Raw genomic sequence first — 18,238 nt, forward strand, 5'->3', positions numbered from 1 at the left:
GGGCGGTGGGCGGAATGTGGCGCAGTCGCGTTCTATGTAGACGTTCAGAGTTTAGAGTGGAGCGAAGAGTGAAGCACTTAGGCCCTTGCAACTGTCAAGAAGACGAGACGAGGGGTCGGGACCGGCAGCGTCTTTCTCTCGCTGCGTGTTTCATTTCTGGGAGTCCTGATATACTTACGCCCGCCGACACCTTTTGAAACTTGACAAAATGTCGAGCGAATCAGTGAAAACGGTAAGAGCCCAAGATCAGTTTCGGCCGTCCGGTATCAGCGTTGCCGCTAAGACACCCTGTTTTATATTGACTTTCCTTGTGTTTTGCTGCTGTGGTCCAAATGTTCTGTGTAGTATCCCAAGTCCCCGTGTTTTTGATGCTCTGTGATGCACTCATTTTGATATAATGTGACGTGTTTTTCTAAGAGCGTTGAGGTTAAGTTAATTTGCTTGACACAGGTATCACCCTACCCTCACCCCTTCCACTTTTCATGTTTTCATTATATCTAGCATAACTATGACATTAACCTTCCGGACGTTGATCATATGAATCAATTTGTTTCTCAGTATCCTCATCCTGAAAGGTATTTCCTATTTATGTTTCAGTTTGCAAGTCTCGAAACTCCTGGGTATGTAGGTTTTGCAAACCTTCCAAACCAGGTTCACCGCAAGTCAGTGAAGAAAGGATTTGAATTCACTTTGATGGTTGTTGGAGAGTCGGGCCTTGGCAAGTCTACTCTGGTCAACAGCCTGTTCTTGACAGATTTGTATCCCGAAAGAGTGGTGCCTGATGCTATTGGTGAGTGTTCTGCACTGTTTTAGTATTTATTTAAGAATGTTGCATGCTGGGAGCAGGAGGACTTGTAGTCATTATGTTGTCTACGCTGTGCCAGAAACATCAAGTCCATTGATAATTTCGCTATAGAGGCAATCACAAATAGTAGATTTAAGTCATGCTCCCTAGATACGCCCCCAGCACACCCTCTGGTTGTGATGTGAGGAGTCTTAGGCAAGTTGCAGTCATGGACCCAGATTCATCGGCCTTCCCTGCGAAGCCCCACTCCCCCCTCCATCCGCCCCTCCTTTGGCGTGAACACTGTGCAGCATGCAGCACCCTGCCAGCACCCTGCCGCTGTCACTGTCAGATGGACGCTTGCTTGTTTTGCCAGTGCGCCTCCGCTCCCACCCCGCGGCCAATGCTGCGTGCTGTGGGTGCGCTGGCCGCAGGCATGCCACAGTGGGCCAGAAGACCGGTGGAGGCGGCCAAAACTCCAGACGCGTTTTGAGATCCAGAGTCACTAAATGGGACTCGAACCGAACGTGTGACCCCACCAATGGATTCCTCGTCCGGAGAGCAATCCATTGGTGGGGTCACACGTTCGGTTCGAGTCCCATTTAGCGACTCTGGAGCTCAAAACGCGTCTGGAGTTTTGGCCGCCTCTACCGGTCTTCTGGCCCACTGTGCATGCCCCAGGGCGCCGACCGCTGCAAGGCCGGCACGCCTCGCGGCGTGGCGTGGCGTGGCACCCACGGTGTGGCACGGCGCGGCACGGCGCGGCACGGCGCGCAACGGAGGCTTGTTTAGAAATACCGCCACTGTGGCTGCGCGAACAGCAAACACCGCCCCCCCCCCCCTTCCTCCTCCCCTGCCGCGGCTTGCTTGGCATGCTCTGCCCCCCTCTGCACCTACCCACCACCCATTCATTCCCTCCTTCACTCCCCCATTCATTCATCCATCAAAACACAACCTACAGTTATCTTACATATTTAAATTTTATATTTTGATTTTGTTCCGCAGAAAAAGCAACTCAGACGGTAAAGCTGGATGCATCGACCGTTGAGATTGAAGAGCGTGGAGTGAAACTACGGTTGACTGTGGTAGATACCCCGGGCTTTGGAGATGCCATTGACAACACAGACTGGTAAGATTGGAGCGATGAAACACAATTATGTGTTGGAATTTTGTGCTTGCTGTACAGTAATCTAATTTATTTATTTCAGCTTCAGAGCTATTATTCAGTATATTGATGACCAGTTTGAAAGATTTCTCAGAGATGAGAGTGGGTTGAATAGGCGTAATATTGTTGACAACCGCATTCACTGCTGCTTTTACTTTATATCTCCAACTGGTCATGGGTAAGTTACATGCATGTTGGTGAGTTGTTTCTCCTATGTATTTTAATTTTTTTCTAATTTGTGCTCTGGATGTTTCAGACTCAAACCACTTGACATTCAGTTCATGAAGCAGCTCCACAATAAAGTTAACATAGTGCCTGTCATTGCTAAAGCTGATGTTCTGACCAAAAAGGAAATGCTTCGTTTGAAGAAGAGGGTAAGGTTTCCATAATAAATATTGTTTCCTCTAGAGAGATGTTTTTTGAACATGCATACACATAGCTAATCTTCTTTTCCCAACAGGTGATGGAAGAAATAGAAAAGAATGAGATCAAAATTTATCCCCTTCCTGACTGTGACAGTGATGAAGATGAGGATTACAAAGAACAGGTAATTCTTCAGTCATTTTTTTTTTTTCATCTAAAAGGAAATTGTAGCCTTTGTTAGAGTGTGTTTCAAATTTCAATACACTTGATTGATTTTTGACAGGTTCGTCAGCTGAAAGAAGCTGTGCCATTTGCAGTGTGTGGGGCCAATGCCATGCTGGAGGTGCGGGGCCGCAAGGTGCGGGGCCGCCTGTACCCCTGGGGGGTGGTCGAAGTGGAGAATCCGGAGCACTGCGATTTCATTAAACTACGCACAATGCTTATGTAAGTCAACTTGTACTTTTATCCTAAATTTGTTTCCTTTGATTGTATTTGCATTAAATAAACCATTTTTTCTACCTAGCACACACATGCAAGACCTGCAAGAAGTTACCCAAGAAGTTCACTATGAAAACTATCGCTCTGAGCGTCTTGCGAAGGGCGCACCCATGCCAAAGAAAACTCCGTAAGTGTCATTGTTGGTCTTATTTTGTCGTGTGTCACTTCCAACAACTTTTATCAATTTTTTCAACCCTTGTTCAGGTCACTGGATGCTGCCATCATCCCAGCTGAAAAGGACCGTATCCTCCAAGAGAAAGAAGCAGAGCTGAAGCGGATGCAGGAGATGCTTGCTAAGATGCAAGCTCAAATGTTGCAACAACAACCATAGAATTCAGTCGCGCACCACGAGAGTTTGGACTCTGCGAGGCGTCTCATGGCAAATCCAGTCATCTGCAGTGGAGCCTGGCCGTGGTGTGCGTGCGCTTGGTGTATAGAGTTGAGCCAACATCGCCGGCCGACCGAAACCATGCTATAAACTTTCATTATGTCAGTTCATTCAAAGGAAAGGAAGGAATAGGATCGATAGGGACTTGACACAAAGTGAGGATTTTTTTAATTGCTTGAGGAACCACAATAGCAACCAAATTTTTGATGTAATTTGTTTAACTTGACAGGGTATGAAATCTTATACCTTAAACGGTCTATTTTGGGACATTGCAATATTAGAAATGAAGGACCAAACTTTGCCCTGTACATTGTTTAAAATGTAGGGAATGAACCAGCTCAAACTTATCTGAAAAAATGCGGGTTGTGAAATGGTTTACCTTTATTACTTGTTTGTTGGAAGTGAAATGATGTGGTGTGAGATATGCATTGTAAAATCTTACTCTCCCTCAGGGGAAGTTTTTTGTGAATTGACTTGTAGTTGAAATTATTATCGTTTGGCATCAGTTGTGAGGTAAGAAGTGTTTGTTCTTCGTATAGCGTTAGGTAATTAGGTGTGGTGAGAAAGTTCAATGGTATTCATGAAACCCATGGTTGTTCAAAATGGTCTGAATCTTTAATGAATCTCTTTATGACAATCTTAAGCTCAATAAACTAATTTTTGTAATCCTAGCACACTTTGTAGCAAAGGAAGTTGCCTTTATTTTCTGAAAATGGTCATTTAGAAAGAAAATTCTGTGGTAATTTTTTTGGGTTCAAAATGCACATTTTGGAGTTTTCACCTTCATGTTGCCATGTAGACCCTTTTCTCCCCTAAAGACCTTTTTTTTATTTCTTAGCGTGTTTAATACCTACCAGTCTCTTTTTCAAGTAGTAATATTCTGATGTATTGTCCTGTGTCGTTTTGTCCTTTTGGATAGATGGAAGCTAGATAAGGTTTGTGTGTTGTATTTGAAAGGAATGGGAGACTGAGTCGAGGTATTAATGTGTTGAGGAGAAATGAACTTTTATATTGAGTGTTGTACAAATGCATGGATGTTCGGAGCCTGTGCTCTGTTATGGTGATATTCTTGCAATCAAACGTCACCATCACCTTTCATTTGCATTCATATCATATTGTATTAGTATATTCCCCCTGCTGTGAAATACTGTGTGCTTTAGTCTTGTTCATTCTTCCAATTGTTGTTGGAGCCTGGCCCTCAGCCATTCATATGCACTGCCTTTTTTCTTTCTTGAAATCTTGCTGAATTTGAAAGACTGTCACTTTTATAACTTAAATAAATTGTATCTGACAATGGTAACACTGTTAACTTTATGCTGTGCTCTGCAGGTAAGCCTTATTTGTTTTTATGTTCCACAAGTCTTGAACATGTTATCATTTTTATTATATTATCGCTTGTCGTTTATTGTTGGTGCATGCTGTCCCAATGTTCATTTGTTTCTTTACTATCTCCTATGATGGATTGTGACAAGTCATGTTTTCCATTTTATATTATTTCCTATATTTATATGTATATTTATAAGTTAGACGTATGCTTGATCAGTATATTTTATTCTAAAGTCTGATGAAGCCTTATTTTTAATTATAAACAATTGTGCATCAACTGGTGCTTGCATTTAAAAGTTCATCCCATTTTATATTTGCAATTTATCTTTACCTTTCCTTAGGTGTGTTCCAAGACTGGTTCCCATTTCTCATAATTTATGCAATTTTGCAAAGACTTTTTAATGTCTGTCACTCACCAAGGTGTTATGATATTGTAATAGCAGTATTTTATTTTTCCTTTCATTAACTTCAGCAATGCTTTTCATCATGTATACCTGCTCTATTTTTAAAAAAAGATTAGTGATCTCCAAACCAAAACAATTTTATACTTTTGCTTGTTTTGTCTGTCTCACTTACTTTCAGACTAAATAAGTATTTCAAAATAATCTCAATAAAACTTTGATCTACAAACACAACTTTGCCTTTTATTCCATTTATTTCCTTGCAACCAAATGGGAACATGAAAATATTGCAGGGGGCACCACCGGAAGGACAGGTGATGAGGAGATCCGTCGCCGACCGCCGTCGAGAACAATTTCTTTTGAGGCGGGCCATTCCCTTCCTTTTCAACACGCCACTCGTGCGCTCCTCTCGGGGGAAGGCCCATCGCTCAATACCCCCAGCGTCGACACACGCCCCCGCGCTGGATGACGAATTACCGCGAGCTACGCGAGGTGCCCCTGAAGGAGAAATCGCTCTGAATCCCCCTTGCAGGCGACCTTACAAAATAAAGAAAAACATTCCCGGATGGAGTGGTCTCATCCTGTTACGAAACGTGCAACAGAAGGAGGCCTGGCTGGTCGGGCCCGGCCCCTCTCTGCACGCCGCGCCGCGCCGCGCCGCGCCACGCCAGTACCCACTGAACCGCACTGGGCTCGTTTCGGCCTGGGCGGCTGGGCCTCGCGGAGCCCCACGAGGACGAGGCGCCCTTCTGCCCCACCCACCCCTCCGCCCTGGAGGAGGCCCGCGGCGCGGAGGGGCCCTTCATGGACCACGTGACGAATTCCGAGCCGCTTCCTTCCTTCCTGCCCTCTCCGACCTTTCCCTGATACAACGATGCGGTGGCGGCCGCTGCGGCCGCGCCCACTCGCACCTCGGCACCGTCGTTGCAGTCGGCTCATCACGCCATTGGCCATAGTCAAGTCATATTAAGCTCACATGAAATGAACCAAATTTGGTCTGAATTCACTTTTTATCGTTTCCGGTATACGTTCTCCCTGGTTTTGGGAATGGCGGCACCATAGGCGGGTCGAGACAATCCTCAATCCTCAGCGCGGGGCCCAGGGCCAGGGCCGGAGCATGCCGGCCGGGCCATACGCCCCGTATTCGGCGCATTCGCTGTCGAGGAATTCCGGTTCCCAACGGGATTGGCGGGTTTGGTCGGGTTTAGGGGAAGGGGAAGGGGGTTACGTGAGGGGCCATTACACGGGCCGACCGGGGTCCGTCACCGTGACACCCTTCTTCGGGTTCAGTGGGTTTGTTTTGTTTTCAGCGCATCTTGGTGTTGTTTTTGCTGCTGCCAACCACGTTCATAACGCCGCTCGGCCTGGCTGGTCCCGTTCGTCCCGTTCCCCTTCTTTCCCCAGACCGTCGTCCAGCTCGTCTCGTGCCCGGCTCGATCCCTTCCGGTCGCTTCCGGTCACTTCCGGACTCCCCAGCTGGACGCGGGACGCGGCGGGACCCGCCCGGCTGGTCCGGAACGTCGTCGCCACCGCCGCTCGCCGGCCTGTCCGCGCGAGCCAAGCCTGTGTCGCTCCGCCCCGCTCCGCCCTGTCTCTCTCGCACCCCGACAGCACGGCCCATGAGCGCGAGGCAGACAGAGCAACGAGTTGCCGTCGGACTCGTGGTGGGCAGCGTCCATCGTCCAGCACACGCCACTCGAGGAAGTGGGCCATGACGCCGCGGTCGCTGCTTCGCTGCCTCGCTGCTCGTAACGAACCGCCAGGCCGCCAGCAATGCAATAATGAGATGGATGTCGCCAAGCAGACATTCCACCGTCGGGCCGTCGGGCGGGGTGTCCCCACGTCCCGATACGCCGCGCACGGCGCACGGCTCGGGCGGCCTGGTTTGAGCGGAGTACAGGGGAGCGCCTGCTAGGTGCACAGTCCCGGCACGCACTGCTGTTCGACGGGACGGCCTACCTGGCTCCGCGCAGGGGCCATGGCGCCTGCTAGGTGGAACTCCGCGCACTCCTGTTCCAAGCCTAGTGGGTTTATTTAGCACGAGTAAAGAGATTCGATCAATCAAACTGAGGCTGCAGCCTGGAACGGAATGGAATCCGTCTTCTTCGAAAACATTGCGAGTCCAGTTGTCACGGCTGCAGCGCGGGCAGGCTCGGACTGGCCCCCAAAAGGCCCCGGCAGATAAGACCGCAAAAGGCCCCCGATCATCTTGTTTGTTTCCCTCATGCCACTTTGTGAGGCTGCCGCTCCCAACAAGTTGAGGTCAATAGCTCCGACAGGACAGTAAGACTAGGGTTAAGAATTCTAGGGCGTCGAGGGAGGCCTTTACGGCAACTAGCCTGGCACAGTGGACCCAAATCAGCAAAATCAGGGCCCATTTCCGGCCATTCGACCGGCCTGGGACCAACTTTGGCCCCAATCGTTGCGGTCAAAGGCAAAATCGGATGTGGGAAGGGTCGCCCTATACAGGGCATGAGGGAGGAGAGGGGTCTGGAGAATAGCTAGGAGCGGCCGGGAGGACCTTAACGGCAACTAGATAGGTGGAACAGTGGCACCCAAAGTCAGCAATCAGCAAATTTCCGAGATTCGACCACTTGACCAACTTTGGCCCAACGCTGCGGTCAAAGCAAATCGTTGACGTCACGTCTTCCCTATACAGGGCATGAAAGAGTACGGCTTAGAATTCTGCGTCGGGGGGCCTGTTACGGCACTGTGGGCCCGTGGCCCAAAGTCAGTAAAACCGGGCAATTGCGAGAGTCACCATTTTTGACCAAGTAAGTTCTGGTCACCAAAATCGTGTGGCAAGTCTTCCCATCAGGGCATGAAAGATAGGGTCTTGAGAATACTAGGACGTTGAGGGAGGCCTTACGCACTAGATTGGACACAGTGGCCGCCCAAAGTCAGCAAAACGCAAATTTCCGAGATTCGACCACTTTTTGACCAACTTTGAGTCCCAAATCAAAGTTGCGTCAAAGGCAAATCGTTGTGGCACGTCTTCCCTATACAGGGCATGAAGAGTAGGGTCTGAGAATACTAGGACGCGAGGGAGGCCGTGGCCGCTCTAGATCAGAGTGGCCGCTCAATTCAGCGAAACGGCACCGGGGATTCAATCACTTTTACCCTTCGGACGTTCTGGCACAAAACCAAGGCCCCGGCAGATTTTTCGCCTGTCTGCCCGGCCAGTCCGAGCCTGAGCTCCGGGGAGGTGGAGGGGTGGGGTGCTTCCGCGGGGGCCCGGGCCCCCGGGGGGGGGCCGCGTGCCGGTGGGTGCGGGAGCGGGGGCGGCCGAGGAAGGAACGAAAGGAGGAAGTGAGGTTAGGTTAGGAGTGAGAGTCAAGTGGAGCTATCGCAGCGGCTCGCCGCGTTGACCAGCGCAGACCACGCCGCGACGCCCCGCGCGCCACAACCGAACCGCGACGCACTGCGCCCCGAGTCCGCGACCCTCGCCGCCACGCCGCCACGCCGCGTCGTTCGCCGTGTGTGTGACACTGTGACACTGTGACAGTGTGCCAGGAGCGTTCCGTTGGATTACCCGGGGCAAGCAGGGCGTCGCAGTCGTCAAGGTGAGTGAGAGTAGATTGGGGCACCGAGTGGTTTTAACCGTCGGCGTTCCCGGCCAAGTCACCCGAAAGTCGATTGGCTCCCCTCTGAGGTAACTCGGACGTTTGAAACCCGAAGTTGAAAATCGGTTCCTCGTGGAAAGAGTGACTTTGCGCCGATTCAAGGTGGCCGTTTTCCCTCGCACGCCTGTCGACAAATTTGTTAAAAAGAACGAAAGAAAGATACATTTTAAAAATGATTCAGATTTGAGAAAAGCGTGCGACGAGTGGCACGCACTAGAGCTCGGCTCCAGCCCGGGCCGGGCCGGGCCGGAGTCACGCAGTTCGAGTTTCCGTGGCGTGGGAAGGCTATAAACTCCCGAGCCGCGTGCACCCGGATGGCGGTCCACAGTGTGATGTCACAGACAGTGCGTCCTCCGGGGCGGACCTCCTATCCGGGGCGGGCGGCCAGGGCCCCGGTGCTCCGGGACGGCGGGGCCATGGCGGGGCGGTCCTCCGCGCCGGGAAGCCGGGAAGTGAGTCGAAAGGGCGACTAGGTCCTGTCGGTCCTCCGCTCGCACTTGCCGACTTGCTTGTCAATGGGGCAGTAAAAAGGACAATGCTGCTGGCTTGTCAGTCCGATCAGATGCACAAGCCGGCTGCCGCGCGCACCTCAACTGCCGCGCCCGCCGCGCCCAGCCCCGCCGCGCGTGAGAAAAAGCTTTCACTGTCGTTTCGGCTCGGCGCCGCGAAGCTCGTCCACTTTATTCCGCGATGAGTGCGGATTGGCGGTGACGAGGTGACGAGGTGGCCGTGCCCGCGGCCAGACCGCGACGACGACGACGACGACGACGACGTGTCGCTGGCGTGCTGGCGGCGCCTCCTCCCCCGCGGTCCGCTCTGTGCTCTTTGCCACCACCAGGAGGCACTGCGCAGCACTGGGGTAGAAAGCGCCTTGGAAATGAGGCAAATGAGCCAACACGCGCCGAGAGCGAATCGTGAAAAATGCATTCTGCGTATTGACTCACGGCGTGGCGGCGCGACGCTTGCGGATATCTGGAGCAGAGGGACCGCGGTGTCGAAAGCCTTGACGCCGTCCTGGACTGCCGGCCCGCCCGATATTCGCTGCTAATCAGCCCGAATTAATCCGGAGTCGGGCAAACCGGGGAACCAGAGTTACGTAGCGGCCGCCGGGATTCGAACTCGCGCGGTCCGGGTTTCGTCTGAGGGGCGCGGCTGTCGGGGGAAACAGGAACAGGACGTCCCGCAGTCCCGCCGGGGCGTTTAAAGTCCAGCAGCAGGACGGCCACGCGACAGGAGGCGCGGCCTGCAGCCTCCAGGCGCCATTCCGCCAAAGGGCACGGCGCGGCGGGGCGCGGCGGGGCACCGCGACGGGGCACCGCGACGACCACGACGCTGACAAACGCCTCGGCTGCGTCACGTGGTGACTTGCGCGACTGGCGCTCCGCGGGGCTAATCGTTGTGGCACGCACCACACACGGACACACACGGGTGTCTCCGGCGAGGCTGGGCCAGGCCGGGCGCCGTGTGGACGTTGATCTTCTGTCGGGAACAAAGCGAAGCTTTGGAGGGCGTGTTGTACACTCTGTTGTACAGGGCGGCCGACGGACGCCGTGGGATTCCATTCAGTACGGCACTGCCTACCCAGGGCGCTGTCACGCATGGTGGAATTGAATCGAAATCCACGTGCTCCAACATGCTGTCCTGCACGCGTTCTGGCAGCGTGCAGACAGGCTGACGCAGCGCCCCGGGGTCCCGGCGAACGCGCGCGCGTCGCCCGGTAGCGCGGCACCTGGCACCCTGCCCGCTGAGATGACGAAGACGAGGGGTGCGACGCCGCGGCACCGTAAAACCGAATGGAGGAGGCCCGGCCCGGCCCGGGGCCTTCACCGAGGCGACCGAGGCCTGGAGGCAGCAGTGCCGCTCTCCCGTCCCGGCCCGGCAGACAGACAGCAGGCACTACTTTCCTGGCGGCCGCATATGTCTTGCAGTCTTGCTGCAACGCCGCTGTAAATCTCGCGCCCCGCCCCGCCACTTCCGTCACACACCTGCCGTGACTGTGGCACGACACACCGTGACACTCCGCGGTGCACCCCGGGACCCCGGCCCGGCCGGAACAGCCACGCACTGGGCCGCGAAAACGAGGCCGCACCGCGAGCCTCACTGTTCTCCAGCTTTTCGGGGTCCAATTTCGCCCCATCCCGGCTAGAAAGGGAATGGCGGGCCGAGGCGCCGACGTCGCGTCGCTTCGCTTCAAACCCCAAAATAACGCAGATCTGGTCTAATTCACAGGAGCCCGTGTAATCACCCCCACTTCCCGTTTACGTAACTCGTGTACGGTTTCCAGCCTTTGCCCCGAATGCTGATACGAGGCTGTCTGTCCGCAGGCCGTGCTGCTCCTGAGTGCCCGCCGAGGCGCCCCGCTCCAGGCCCTGCCGGCCCTGCCCGTCCAGAGGTCGCCGTCAACGCGCCGTCCACGCGGGCCGCCTTGAGGATGCAGGTACTGCGTCACGCACTACATGTTGTATCATTTCGCTTTCCTCGCAATGCGCTGTAATGCGCCAAAGCCGAGCGTGGCGTGGCGTGGCGTGGGTGGGCCCAGTAGCCGGACCCCGGCAATCCTTTGGTCGCTCTGTCCCCCTCGCACCCCGAAGGACCGCCCCGTGAGTGCGACAGGGACAGAGCGACGGCGCCACTTTCCGGAATCAGCCTGCGGGCGCGGGTGGGCGCCGGCCGGCCAGCGAGACGGAAAATAGCAGAGGCGCTGCGGCACGCGAGCGGACGACGACGCTCTTCCAGTGCGCGGCGTGCGGCAATACCTCCCCGAACCGCCAGGCACGCGAAGCGAGACACCGCGGATGCGCAGGGCGATTGCAGCCACCGCCGTGGCCGGGGTCATTGCCACGACGCGTTCAAGGGTTAGAGGCCCTCGACCTGAACCTGGACGCGTTTGTCAATTTCGGACAAGTTGTCCAGTCGCATCCACAGGCCGGCGATCGCGGCGTTGGCGGTCTCCAGCCGGATTACCGAAGACGGCCAGTGAACCTTGCATCGCTGCGGCGGCAGACGGATTCCGAGAGTCGTTTTCGTCGCTCTGTCTCTCTCGCTCCTATGCGGGACGCCCTATGTGTGAGTGAGAGACAGAGCGACGAAAACGACTCTCGGAATCCGTCTGCTGCTCCGCTGCTATCGGGTGTCAGCGTCCGCGGCCCGCGGCCGGGCCTGCGCCATTAACCACCTGGAGGCGGACAAGTGCCGCGTGCTTTTCCACGACAGCCAGTGAGGTTCGGGCAAGGGCTTAAGGGCCGTGGCGGGCCGGGCGCTCCCACGATTGGGCCAATGCACCTTGGAGCAACACGGACTGCGGGCCCGGCCCGGCCCAGGCCGCCCCACGCGCGCCGCGGCTGAATGCATCGCCTGCTGCCGGAGTCGCTCTGTCACTGTCGCACTCGCAGGGCGTAGCGCAGCGGCGCGAGGGAGACAGCGAAGAAAGCACTGCTCGGAAGCAGTGTGCGGGACCACGGCCCCGGGATGCAAAGCTTTGTACTCCGCGAGCACGCCGTCGACGATGTCGTGATGGGCTGGGCTGGCTTTATTTACCGGATCAACAAACGCTAAGTGTAAAGCGAGCCGGCGAGGAGAACGCCACAACGCCACGACGTGCGGACGTAGGTAGGTCCAGCGGCAGCAGCAGCAGCCCAGTGAAAGTGCTCCGGCCGCCACGCCCCGCCCCGGACAAGGGGAGAGGGGGGCGGTCTTGATCTTGGCGCAGCGCGCGCGGCGCCCGGGCGGCGGGGCGGCCGGCCCCCTCCACGGTTACGTGCTGTTGCATCACAGAGGCTGCTTCCTCGGCGCCGTGGTGCATCCTAAGGTCACGGTGCAGGGCGGCGGCGACGCACGGCGACGGCGCTGCACCTGAGCGGCGACGTGCCGACGGCCACGTAGCCCAGCGCGGCGCAGCGCCGGATAACCGGATTGTATACGGACCGGAGCGGACCGGGTGTGCCTCGGCCGGTGCCGCACCGGCCACAAGCCCTTCAACCTCGCCGACCCCGCAGAGCGCAGGGCACCATCGCGTGGACTCCGAACAGCGCCCTCGGGGGCAGTGAGCGCCAACCCGACGGAGTCCCGAGAGGATGGCGGAACTACAACAAAAGCGAAACGGGCTCATGTATATGACCGCCATGGCGCTCGCGCTCGCGCTGCACCCTAAAACCGAGGGAACCGTCAAGGGTCCACGAGCACTGCAAACGGAGGGGCAGCCCGAGGCGCCATCAGATATGCAGTCCGGAACAGGCCAGCCAGCCGCAGAGTGCAGATCGGCGGAGCGATGAGCCGTGAGGGGCCGTGCGGCGAGGGACGGCGAGGAAACGGCGAGTGGATGGAGTGCAGCAGTGCAGCCCTTGCCAGTGGAGCGCGGCCCGCGGGCTGCATGGGGCACTGCATGGGCCACTGCAAGTGCACGCCCAGCGCCTCCCGTTGCGCAACCGCGCACGCACGACGGACGACGCCCGATCAGCCGGGAAAGCCCGGCCGCGGCCCTTGGGGGTAGGAAAGTCCTAGCGGCCTAGCACAAAAAAAAACAAAAACCCGTTGATGAATAACAGCGCCAACCACGATGGGGTTACCTCACCGCGTTTCCGTGCCAGTGTGTCGCTGCGATAACAGCCGTTGGTCCACTGCGTGTCCGACGGCGGGGTCCGGCTCGGTCAGACACGGCGCGGCCGGCCGGCCGGAAGACCAGTTTAGGCGGCCATAACTCCGGACACGCGTTGAGCTCCAAAATCCTTAAATAGGCCCAGAGTTCACATAGGAATAGCGTATACCAATGGATTCCTCGTGGGAGGAGCAATTCATTGGCAACAGCGTCGATTCGAGCTCGGACTCAAGTCGTAGCCCCGTAACCCCCACACGATTACTCCGCGCTGTGAACACGCCGTGCCGCGTGCAGGGCAAGGTGCAGGCGCTGCAGACTCCAGCCGCTTCCGGACCAGAGGGCCTCTCGCCTTTCCCAGCGCCGCATCTCCCTCGCCTCGCCTCGTCCCCTACACCGTAAGAGCATTCGGCCGGCCGGCCGGCGGCTGCCGTTTTTAGCCCGCAAGTGTCGCCCACACTGTTGCGGCGACTTTCGCTACGGCCGGCCTGCCCTGCCTCCCGCGATGACGGTTTGGCGTGACCAACTTATTATTTCTTGAAGAAAGAAGCGCGAAAGTGTGAGAATCGGACGCGTGCTGGGCATGGTGGGCACGCCGACTCGGCCGACTCGTCGAGAGGACAGTCCACGCAAAGACTCGCGACACGCATGGGATGGGGTCGCCATGTCGCGTTCAAGCGAGTCGCGCTGTCCCGCCCCACCGATAGTACCTTTTTCGGTGTGGCCACCGCGTCAGAAGGATAACATTAACGGTCCAGCCAGCCTCAGGGCGGTGCGGCTCTTCCGGGAACCCTGGCATGGGCTTTCTTCGGCCCCTCATCATCATCACCATCACCATTATCGTCATCATCAACTGCAACTTGCACAAAACCTAACAGGCTTCTCGGCTCCCCTTCCAGGTCCACGCCGGCGCCATGCGGCTGCTGCTGGCCGCGCTATTGGCGGCGTCCTGCCTGGCCGCGCCGAGCCTGGGCGCCACCGTGGAGGCCGTGGAGGCCGTGGCGGACAAGCGGGCCGACGCCGAGGCCGACGCCAGCGCGGACCCCGGCACCGGCAGCAGCTTCTTCGACACGTTCATGGCCTTCCTGGGCAGCAGCGCGCTGCACCGGCAGCAGCCCGAGGACGGCGCCGAGGACGCGCGGCCGCGCGCGACGCCGTGGAGGGCGCGGCCAGCGACACCAGTGCGCAGCAGCAGCCGCCCGCGCAGTTCCAGGGCCGCGACCTGCAGGGCCTGCAGGGCCAGGACCAGTTCCTGGCGGGGGCGCCGCCCCAGGACGGCGGCCAGGCCGACCGCGTCAAGCGCACCGGGGCGCTGCCGGCGCACCTCCTGGGCAGCGTCATCAACCACAAGCTGGGCTACCTCGGCGCCAAGAGCTCCCACCACGTGCACTTCCACAACTACAACACCAAGGTAGGCGGCTTCGGCCACAGCTTGCAGCGCAAATTCACTCATTACGACACAGAGTCGCCGTGGAAACGCAGTGCTTCCCCTGTCACTTCGACCCTTTGTTTGTTTGACGCTGGAGCGCGATGTCAACTGAACTATAATCACCATTGCGCCGAGTCTTCCCACCCAGCGCGTGGCGCACCCACACCCACCGCGGGTGGCGTGTGATGCGCGCGTGTGTGTGTTGGCCACCAATCCGCGGCGGAGCGTGACGCGCCCCATTTTGTCCAGTGTGTTTGTCTCCGCAACTCCGCGGTGCGAAATTCCGTCGTTCCGTCACATCTTCCCTTTGTGGGCGCTTCGCGTCGCGTCTCGTCGCGTCTCGTCCCGGCCGTTTCCCACCGCGCGTGTAATTTGGCGAAGTGACCCACAAAAGATCGGGTTTCTCCTCCGCCGCTCGGCCAGAGCTCTGCGTAGAGTGGCGCCAAACTGGACGAGAATCCTTTTCCGGCTCATCGCGCCGCGTAATACCGGCCCCCCTAGTTTTGCGCCGTTTTTGTTCTCGTCGCACACGGTGGTCACGCGCATCACGCGGACTTGGCCGCTCCGTGACCACGTGACCCCGCCTGGACGTGACGTCACGGTCACAGTGTTTTCTCCAGCAACGCCATAATGACCCCGGCCGTCAGTCCGAGCCGGGTCGGTCCCTGGTCGGTCCCACACGGCCCTGTTACGCACATTACGTGAGCCGAACGGTCCAGTCCGGCGGTCACCCGCTCGGGCACCTTCGGGGCGTGGCGCCGCCGGCACATGTGTGTGTGTGTGTGTGTGAGAGTGTGTGAGCGTGTGTGTGTGACTCGGACGCCGACCCGCTGCAGCTGCCGTTGCCGCCGTTGCCGCCGTTCTGCGCGGTTTCACTTTCCGTTTGGGATTCCACTCGTCATTCCGCGTATAAACCGAGCGCCTTATGTAGAGCGCGCCGGTCTGTGTGAGTGCTTGTGAGTGCGTGTTAGTGTGCGTGTGCTGGCGAGCGCGGCAAGCGGGTCAAACGCGGAGAGGAAGCGCGGAAGCAGACTGCCGGTGGGGCGCGGGGTTCGCGTGGTCCGCGTGGTTCGCACCGCTGCGCGAGTAGCTGCATTCAAAGATAGGCCCCAATCCGCGCGACCGGTCCTGGTCTTCCCCGCGAGCCAGGCTGCGAGCCGCGAGCAGGAAGTAAACGCGGCGAGAGGAAGCGAGAGGAGCGGCGGCGGCGGCGGGCGGGTCGAGCCCCGGCACCCGGCACCGCCAGTCGACCGCTTGAACGGCTTGAACAGTCGTCTCGCCGCTCTGTCTCTGTCGCACTCATGAGGCTCTCCGCGGGGGTGCTAGAGAGAGACAGAGTGACGTGGCTGGCCGGGCCCCTGCCAGGCCGACGGTTAGGCCGGCCCGCCGCGGCGTCGTGTGTTGCGGGCTGGCCTAGCCCGCTCTTGGCAGGCGCTCTGCCGGCTGCGCGGATCGCGGGTTGTCGTCGTCGTCGCGGTGCGACTGACCGCGGCGTGGATACTCCCTGTCCGGAAGCCGCGGAGTGCTTCGGGGAGGAGGGGGAGGATGCCGCGCAACGAAGCAACGCGGCGCAACGCCACGCATGCCTGATAGTGACGGGGCATCGGGCTGACATGGGCGGGGCGCCCCAGAGCGGCGGGGCGGCGGGGCGCACGGCGGACCTCGGGGATTATGGCACGCCCGGAGAAAGTGATAGACCGCGTGGGACGCCCCCCCCCCTTTCCCCTCACGCCCCCGACTCGTAGACACGCGCGCTCGTCAGGCCAGATCCATTCAAGCGCGGGAGGCGTCTTGGCGGCAAGTGCGGGAGAGATGGGCTAATGTTACAGCATGCTGGATGTGGATTTCGCGATGGCAATGATGGGAAATCCGAAGGATTGTTCCCGTAGGTTTCCGCCACGACACCTCTTGAGGAGAAGCTGATCGCGGTGTTGACGTGGCTAATGATTCGATTCCTGTTTGGCAGTGTGACAAGGCCCACTTCAGCCTCTGGGAGTTCAAGAAGGGCATCCTGCACAAGCTGCTGGAGGCCGCCAAGGCCATCGGCGGCGGCGTGCTGGCCCTCAAGGGCAAGCTGATCACTGCCAAGGGCCACCTGGTGGCGGCGAAGGGCCGCAAGCTGGCGTCCAAGGGCGAGGAGCTCACGGAGTTCGGCAAGAGCGTCCTGGCGAAGGCCCTCGGCCACGGCGGCCACGACGAGGTGCACACGGTGGCGTCCGCGCCCTCGGGCCCCGCCAACGCGCACTTCACCGCCCCCGTCTACGGCGCGCCCGTCTCGGGCCCCGCGCTCGGGTACCAGTACGGCGCACCGCAGTACCTGCCGCCAGCGCCCTCCGGCCACGGTAAGTCCGCGAGCACCCCGCAGGCACGCACCAAGCATGACTTCGCTTCGCCCATTTGCCTTACCCGCTGCTACCAGCCGGGCCACCACCCCACTGCAATAACGATGTGCACCGTGGCGCCGCACTGCCATGCTGCTTTCCAGGCTACAACTCGGCCGTGTCCCTCCTCAACGAGTACAGCCGTGCCGGCTTCGGACACGCCGCGGGCCCTCTGGCCCACGGCCTCGGCGCCATGGCCGCGGCCTCCTCGCACGGCCACGCGTCCGTGCACGCCGGGCACGCCGGGCACTCCGGGCACCACCCCGTGCACCGCGCGGGCCAGGCGCCCACCGGCCCCTCGGCGACTGGGTCGGCAGGCACCCGTAAGTCGACAGAGACAGAACGCGCCGACCGGCACGAGTCAAACCTCGCTTTCAATCTCAACCATGTGCATGCGGGCTAGTGGTTCGACCCCATTCTCACCAACCCCTCCGTGTTCCCCAAGTGCCAGGCAGTCTCCAGGCGGGGCTACTAGTGCTGCAGCCCGCTCCGTCCGCGTCAGGGTCTCACAGGGCCGGCAGCCTCGGCGCCGCGTCGTCGCAGCACGCGGCCGCCGTGCCCGCCCCCACCATGACCGTGGCCGACGCCGCCGCCACGCCGTCAGCGCCGTACCCCTCCGAGACGCTCGCCATCTTCGCGTCGCAGGTGAGTTCAGAAGGGTGACTCATTCTCCCTCTCTCGCGCCCTTACGGGCCGCCCCATGAGTGCGAGTGAGAGGCACTCCACTCGGAGTCACTCGGCCGCAGTGAGTGAGGTCTCTCTCACGGCATTCTGTCCACAGCCGAACGCGGCGTCGCAGCCACTGGTGCTCGCGCCCGAGTACATGGACGCCATGGCGCCCTCGGAGACCAACAAGGTGCGGCGCTACGCGGTGCCCACGTCGTCGCGGAGGTCCCTGGACGCGGCCATGGCCGCCGTGGTGCGCGGCCTGCAGGGCTCCGACCTGCTGCTGCACCCGGACATCGTGCGGAACGCGGCGCAGGGCCTCGCCGTCACGCCCTGAGCACCTCGCCGCCGGGACCCGCGACCCGGGGCACCTGACCCAACCAACACTCTAGTGCACTAGTACGCGCTAGGTGTCGAAGCAGACCCGCCGAGCGCACTACCACCGCGATTCCAAGTTGTGCGGTTCGACAGGCCTCAAGCGGCCAATGAGAACTGTGATGCTGTGATCTAGGCCCTCCCCTCCCTCCTCCCCTCCCCTCCCCTCCCCTCCCCTCCCCTCCCCTCCCCTCCCCTCCCCTCCAGGGGGACGCGAGGGGCGAGGCCAGGAGAGGCGAGGACCGCCC

At 58.8% G+C, this 18,238-nt stretch overlaps 2 protein-coding genes across 2 annotated transcripts; both read left to right on the top strand.

Annotated features, from left to right (window-relative positions):
• Positions 1-43: 43 nt before the first annotated feature.
• LOC117642746 (septin-1) lies at positions 44-5,159 on the top strand. Its single transcript, XM_034381245.1, has 9 exons — positions 44-232; positions 598-790; positions 1,790-1,913; positions 1,993-2,127; positions 2,206-2,323; positions 2,410-2,496; positions 2,596-2,756; positions 2,836-2,937; positions 3,015-5,159. The coding sequence occupies exons 1-9, from the start codon at positions 209-211 to the stop codon at positions 3,139-3,141; spliced, it is 1,071 nt and encodes a 356-aa protein (XP_034237136.1). The 5' UTR covers positions 44-208; the 3' UTR covers positions 3,142-5,159.
• Positions 5,160-10,979: 5,820 nt separating this feature from the next.
• Positions 10,980-17,952, top strand: LOC117642960. Its single transcript, XM_034381597.1, is given in 8 exon segments — positions 10,980-10,985; positions 12,619-12,731; positions 14,107-14,272; positions 14,275-14,550; positions 16,535-16,910; positions 17,054-17,272; positions 17,395-17,594; positions 17,731-17,952. Coding segments are annotated over 8 exon segments (1,578 nt in total).
• Positions 17,953-18,238: the final 286 nt, after the last annotated feature.

This window comes from Thrips palmi, unplaced genomic scaffold, assembly GCF_012932325.1.
Source record: "Thrips palmi isolate BJ-2018 unplaced genomic scaffold, TpBJ-2018v1 HiC_scaffold_16, whole genome shotgun sequence".
NCBI lineage: Eukaryota > Metazoa > Arthropoda > Insecta > Thysanoptera > Thripidae > Thrips > Thrips palmi.

Bases quoted from the DNA above. Each gene is read 5' to 3' on its own strand.
- LOC117642746 (XM_034381245.1), top strand. From the start codon at position 209: ATGTCGAGCGAATCAGTGAAAACG. The intron at 2,757-2,835 runs GTAAGTCAACTT...TTTTCTACCTAG, and splicing joins AAACTACGCACAATGCTTAT to CACACACATGCAAGACCTGC. The intron at 2,938-3,014 runs GTAAGTGTCATT...ACCCTTGTTCAG, and splicing joins CCCATGCCAAAGAAAACTCC to GTCACTGGATGCTGCCATCA.